Source organism: Atta colombica, unplaced genomic scaffold, assembly GCF_001594045.1.
Source record: "Atta colombica isolate Treedump-2 unplaced genomic scaffold, Acol1.0 scaffold198, whole genome shotgun sequence".
Lineage (NCBI taxonomy): Eukaryota > Metazoa > Arthropoda > Insecta > Hymenoptera > Formicidae > Atta > Atta colombica.
Genome location: NW_017259291.1, coordinates 5,001,058 through 5,008,325, shown reverse-complemented (window position 1 = coordinate 5,008,325; position 7,268 = coordinate 5,001,058). Strand labels below are relative to the sequence as shown.

The following is a 7,268-nucleotide window of genomic DNA, read 5'->3' as shown; positions in this document are numbered from 1 at the left end:
ATATATATAAATATAAATCTGATCGATTTATATCTGTACAGATTACTGAAACTGTAGCAGAGACCAAGATTACTAATGCACAGACAGCTCAAGAACAAGTCAATGAAGAATACAGTAATGGCAATGACAGGCACATTCCACCGGAATCTATGATACCTATTCCAAATTTTCCAGTTCAAGTTACTACACTTCCCGTTGTTTCTGGTGCTGCTCCAGTTTCGGGACCCATACCGGTTGTACCACAACCAATACCTCATCCAGCTGCGCCAGTTGACACCCCGTATTATACAAATGCTACTACTTTTGTTCCTCAACCACAACAACAACAGCAGCAGCAAGCTCAGCAATCTCAACAACAACCTCCACCAGCGCCTCGTATCAATGACGTTATAGGCACGCCTAACTTCTTTTTTTTGCAAGAATCTGAACTTGATTCAGATGTTACGTCGCAAACACCCATCGTATCACACATTCCTCCTACAGTTAATGCGCCTATTCCTTCGCAAACCTTCACAAATCAGAACTTTGCAAATGCACCTGTGGGCGTACCTCAACAGGTCATATATCAACACCAACCGCCGCAAGATATGTCGCACATTCCTGGTTTCGCGAATCCTAATCCACCACCGCCAATTCCGATGCCACCTTCTCATCAGCAACCAAATATGCAATATAGCCCGCAACATCCCACTAGTTTCCAGCCTCAACAACCACAGCAACAAAATACCGCACAATTGCCTCAGCAAGGTCAAATGCAAAACTTCAACGAGCAGACGCATCAGCAAGAAGCTCAAACATCCACAGAGGTAACATTCTTGAATTAAAATTGATTTATTAAATTATATATGCTATTGATTTTCATTGTGACACGCGGATTCTTCCAGGAAAAGATTGAGAATGGTCAAAATGAAATTCCCGATCCATCATTGGAACAACAAAATGAATCGATCGATTGGTGTCAGATGACCGAGACCAATGATTGGAATCAGTCTGATCAACAGCAACAATCTGTCCAAGATTGCCAGCAAGCGTCACAACAGACATCTCAGCAGACTTGGGTACCTGATCAACGTGGTGGATACAGAGGAAGAGGTGGCAGAAGAGGAACTGCTAATAGCTATAATAGCAGAGGCAGGGGAAATTATCAACAAAATGGACGCGCAGGACAAGGTAAAAGGATATTATTTTAAATTAAACAGATGAAATTATTTTTTATAATTTTCCATAAAACATTCTTCCAGTATTTTGAATAAATCTTTTAATTCTAAAGGCTAAATCATACAGCATTAATTTCTTTTCTAGGCACGTATTATCGTAATGATAATAACTACCAAAACGGATATCAGCAGCGTGCCTGGGGCAACAACGAAGGAAATAACGGATATAATTCTGGCTTCAAGCGTGGCAGTGGCGGTGGATCAAGAGGTGCACGCAACGACCGCGTTAGTCGCGGACAATTCCGAGGACAAAGGGGAAACAATCGTGGATACGCACCACGCGGCAAGCCTCATACGCAATAAGAAAGAAAAAAAGAACGCTATATTTAGCGTAAATGCACAGTAAAACACACTATAAGATGCTCTGCGATTATGATTCAACTGTCTATTTATGAAAAAGCTTAAGTCGAAACAATGCATTTGCAATGAGATGAAACTTCAATGTAGTGGATACCGTGCAGTATTGCATGCTTAAGAATATTATACACAATATAGTAACTGAGATATGAAAAAGATCGATTAAGTGGATTAAGTGGAACGTCAGCTTTTGTAGTACAGATTTAACTGTATTACATGTTTTTTTATCTATTGCATATTCACATGTATCAAATAACACTGAGAAGATAGTTTATTGATTACATACAAAACGTAACTTGCATCTGATATGTGTCATACAAAGGTAAGTATGACATATGACGAGAAATCTTGTGCTGGCATTTGCAGGTACTTGCGGCTTAGGACATTTCTTAAATATGACATTGAACAAATAAAAGTTTACATATGAATTTGGTGTTTGTAATTATAAAGAGAAGATTAATGTTGATAAAAAATATGCAGAGATAACATTGTGATATATGAAAGAAAATCAACCAAATTCAGAAGTGTGAACCTACCGTGCAAGTATTATTATATTATGACAGAAGGCAGGTTTCACAGGGCAACAACAGCTGATTAACAAAGATTAGAAAAATAATTTTATTATAAAAAATATAAAAAAAACGAGAACTCAACATACAAACATTTCATGTAAAGACTCAAGAACGTATTTAAAAATAATATTAAGATGATTATAAGTGTATAATAGGCACGACCTTTGTCTTGCGTCATTTAAAAAAGAATTTTAGATACCAGAAAAAAGAGGATATATTGAGCCATGCCTTCTATTACTAACGATATTCCTGACAATGAATTTGAAACATAAATTAGAATTTATCGAGAAACCAGTAATTTAGGAGCTGTAAATGATTCGCGATATATAAAATTTATAAAAAACGTATTTTTTTTCATGTAAAAATATATCGTGATAATGCTTTAAATTGTTATCGCTCCTTCTCCTGTTTTTTCTGGGTGATTCCAAAATTCTTCTCGATGATCGCGCTCACACAGCTACGGCTAAGCGAAAGAGATTGCGGTGCAATGTCTTCGTTTACGATGTAACGCATTACCTGATTTTTTTTCTATTACGAAAAGTAAAGAAACATATGATTATTTTTAAAACGGAAAAAACGATTAATGTGCGAGGCTTTAGCATATAAGCGAGTTTATTGTACAATTATTAAATAGACCCAGAAGACGTGAGAAGAGAGAAAGAAAAGAGAGAGAGAGAGAGAAAATATGTTTCTTATATTGCGCCGCCAATAAGCCACGCACCACACCGATGAAACGTACGTTTATTGTATTTCGTTTGTACATTTGTGTTTAATCACTATCCACCCAATTCCCCTTATCTCGATTACGTTAAACTATCCTATCAATATACCTGTGTATCTTCCAAATAAAAATCTAATTCATCGCACTAATCTGTCTATTTATTTCGAAAATAATTGCGATTGTTCTATTTCACTTTTAACAAAATTTAGCTGATATGTTATTAATGTTTTTATAATTATTTATATTTTATAACTAAAATTTTTTTTATATATAAATATTTTTGTAATTTTTTATAATTATTTTTATATTTATTGATATTGTTACGTTTACTCAATGTTTATTGTTATTTGATGTTATTATTTACGTTGTTGTCAGTATGATATAAATTAATATTTTTATAAAATTTATCATATTTCAAACGCAAGGTTTTGAATTTAGAATCACTGTACATATTTAATTTATATGTGTTAGGTTCTATTCTATTGATGTGTTATATGTAAATTCTGCAGAAGAAAATACATATATGTTAAGTATTTATCTTAGTTATCGGATTCATCTCAGATGCATTTTGCTGTATTATATTAACAGATAATATGTGCGTGTATACTACTAGATCTACAGCTGGTCATGTCATACACAGATGATTTGTATTGATTGTGTACGCTTGTATAATGCACTAACTTGTGCATTTGGCACAAAGCTGCGGATAGTACACACACTGCATGCATAAAAATTTTTATATACGTAACGTTGTGATGATAAATGTTTGAAAAATATTGTGAACTACCCTAATGATTCTGATTAAAATATAGTTTCTATATAACGGCTGTATACAGCCTACAATTAAACTTGGTTTGTGTAAGTTAACCTTAGTTTCAGTTTACTGCTAATTCATCTCATAATCTTTTTCTAAATAAGAATTTTCCAATTGATAACGAAAATTTAAGTACAAAATGCTACTACAAAGATTATATCGTATTACAAATTGCAACAGAATTCTTCGAAGAGCTGTTTTATATAAAAATATTCATCCAGTACGTAAGGTAAATAAAAAACAAAATATAAAATATAACAGCAATAGTAACAATAACTTAATTAAATATTAATAAATTAAAGATTATTAATAAATTAAAGATTATTTTTTCCAGTGGGAAAACAATATGCAAATTTTTAGAAAGTTAACAATAATGTCACCATTTACTGTAATGGGAATATGGGGATTTGTAAAAAGCAATAATGATGACAACACATTGCAACAAAATGCAACAAAAGAACTTCTTGCTAAAGCAGATACGCTTTTCGATCAGGGAAACTATAGAAATATATATGATCTTCTCTCAAACTATAAGGTAATTTTTTCTAATTTATATTTTCGCATTTACATTTTCACTTAATTACACAATTATAATATATATGTTTCTATACAACGTATGTATAATTATAATATGTCTTTTATATTACATAGGACAGTAAGGATGTTGAAATCTTATGGCGTTTAAGTAGAGCCATTTATAAAATGTCTGAAATGGCCAGTGATGTTGAAGCACAAAAGTTAACTTATGAAGGATATGATTTGTTATGTAAAGCTCTTGATATTCAAGAAGATCACTATGCCTTGCATAAATGGATATCTATATTTCTTAATAAGAAAAGTATTTTGGAAGGTACAAAGGCACATATAAAGGAATCATATAATATTAAAAAACATATGTTGGTAAGATATTTGGTGTTGGTAAATCATTACTTTAATTATTTGCTGGATATTACTTTGCAATTTAAATAGTGAAATATTATATTTTATAAATAGTTTATAAATAGCAATATTATAATATTTTATAAACAGCAAAAATGAAGATGATCTCATAAATCATTACTGTGATTTTAAATTATTATTATTATTATTTATTCTAGAGAGCGTTAGAGTTAAACTCTAGTGATGCAACGTTACTTTATATGCTTGGAAGCTGGTGCTACGAGATTTCAAATCTGACATGGTATCAACGAAAAATAGCATCTATTGTATTTGGAGAACCACCAACTTCGACATTTGAAGAAGCGTTGATGTACCACGAGGCTGCTGAAAAAACTGATCCAAATTTCTACAGTCACAATTTACTAATGCTAGGAAAGACATATTTGAAATTGAATCGTAAGGAAGACGCGATAAAGTATTTTAAAAAAACTGCTGAATTTCCTGCAAAGAATGATGAAGATCAACAAGCGAAACAAGAAGCACAAAAAATATTAAATAGTATTTAAAAATAGTACCTATATGCAGAGATAAATATTAAACTGCATTTTGTAAGGGAGAATTATTTGGATATTTTTAACATTTTTATTGTTTAAAAATAAATTTATTGTTACTAGAATGATACCATGACTATAATTATATGTATATGTAATTGATATATTTATTATATATATATATATATATTACATATACATATTTATATAAATAGATTTACTTACATGTTTAATATATTTTTTACTTATTTATTATTGTAACACAGGGACTACATAAGATATTTTATATACATTTATAAGTTAATAAATAGAATAATGATTACATCAATGATATTTGTTTTATGTGATAATTAGTTATAAATTAAAAAAATTATTTGCGAAGATACATAGGATAATTTTCACCGTTTTAAAATTAATATTTTTAAAATTTAATAAACATGATATGTCAGCGATAATATAAATACTCAAGAAATAAGGTTTATCTTCGTCTTAATCAGAAAATAATTTACAATATTTAATTTAGCATTTCTATTTTTTTCTAGCTTTTTATATTTTGTGAGCATTAAAACTGTAAAAATTTTTTAAGCAATTATTTTTTTAATAAATTATTTAAAAAAAAAAGGAATAAAATTGTGTTGCAAAATCGTTTTGATTTATTAAAACTATCGTTTGATTAATTAATTAATATTAATTAATTAATTTTGATTTAATAATTAAAAATTATTCTTCACGTAAGAATATTAGAAGATATAAATAAATATGTTTTTTCTTAAAATGGATAAATTTCATCTTTTAATTACACATTAATTTTTCATAATTTTAACAATTCGTTTTAGAACAAAAACTCAAGTAATCGTTCAAAATTATATTTAAAAAAAAGCAAAATTAATTTACATGTGAAATTTATTTATATATTATACAAACATTTTACATTTTATGCATATTTTAATAATTATATTCCATATATTTTTAAACATTCTCAAATGAATGTAATTACTAATTACCGTTTTAGGCGATACATAAAAAGTGAATTCATAAAACAATTCGCAATGTATACGATAATAGTCCATTCATCGAAATATAAGGAACGAAATATTCAGTGTAGATTAATTGTACAAAAAAATTAAAAGTTATCGTTATAATTGTTATTGTCGGCGAGCGGCGTCTCATTGTTTATATCGCGCGCCGCCCCGCGTCATATTTACGAGGAAGGTCGCCGCGTCATCATTTTCGTCGCGCCACTCGAACCAACAGGCAGCCGAGCAGCTCTGCGCGTACTGCGTAGTATATACATGTATTACGTCGCGAAATGCGCCGCGGTAAGTATTATATGACACTAGAGATAAAAGAAATCACAAAGATACCTCGTTCTCTGTTAATTGTCGGATTATTCATCTACGCGATGGATTGACTCTCGCCATTCGCACGATCAGTGAACGCGAGTCAAATCGCCGGTCGTTCGTTTGCGCGGCGGACGTTTCCCGCGTGAGAAATTTATTTTATCTCTAGAAGTATATTCGAGGAGAACAAGAATAGATTAACATTTGCCACTAGTTTTACTTGATGGGCGATATTATTTCTCGAAGGAGACTTGAATTCGACAAATGCGTTTTGTGCCGCGTATTATTCAATAATGAGAGTTTTTGCGCCGCCAACTAAAGCAACTAGTTCGCGCGTTTTTCGTGTGATTTACATAACGGAATGACGGGATGTGTCAATCGTTTAACTGCGTTTTGTTGAATTTACGGGCTTGGAGTTATGTCGCAAGCGATTCGGGTGTACATTTTCGAACGGCTCGCTCGGTTGCTGATTCGACTCGCGTTGTATCCATGCGGCGTCGGTGTGAAGTTGGCGACATTCGAATTTCTCGGCAAGTCGTTGGATTTGAACAACGCGACAACGCCATAATGCGTCGATCGTTTCGTCTCGGGAGTGTAATAAAATATCGCGATTGTGATATTGTTACTATTAGTTCGGTCTCGGTTTCCGCGTTTTCGTGAGTGTTGCTTCGTGAGAATGCATGTGCAGCGGGCAATCTTGGGACGAGGACGTCAGATTTATTGGCAGAGCGTCGCCAGCGTCGCATCGCGTCGAATTGATGGGTGAGTACTTTTTTCTATTATTTTTTTCTTTTACGATGAGATGATGGATTTATGA

At 31.9% G+C, this 7,268-nt stretch overlaps 2 protein-coding genes across 2 annotated transcripts in view; both read left to right on the top strand.

The window, feature by feature from the left end:
• LOC108687059 (caprin homolog) overlaps positions 1–2,024 on the top strand; it is a 3,952-nt gene extending 1,928 nt beyond the window's left edge. The window contains exons 4-6 of the mRNA XM_018192669.1: positions 10–806; positions 885–1,170; positions 1,303–2,024. Of these exons, the coding sequence (XP_018048158.1) occupies positions 10–806; positions 885–1,170; positions 1,303–1,520 (1,301 nt within the window). The 3' untranslated portion in view covers positions 1,521–2,024. The remainder of the gene's footprint in view (positions 1–9; positions 807–884; positions 1,171–1,302) is intronic.
• Positions 2,025–3,808: 1,784 nt separating this feature from the next.
• On the top strand, positions 3,809–5,140 carry LOC108686966 (regulator of microtubule dynamics protein 1-like). The gene is made up of 4 exons (XM_018192500.1): positions 3,809–3,910; positions 4,016–4,216; positions 4,333–4,581; positions 4,779–5,140. Exons 1-4 carry the CDS (start codon positions 3,821–3,823, stop codon positions 5,124–5,126), a joined length of 888 nt encoding a protein of 295 aa, XP_018047989.1. The 5' UTR covers positions 3,809–3,820; the 3' UTR covers positions 5,127–5,140.
• Positions 5,141–7,268: the final 2,128 nt, after the last annotated feature.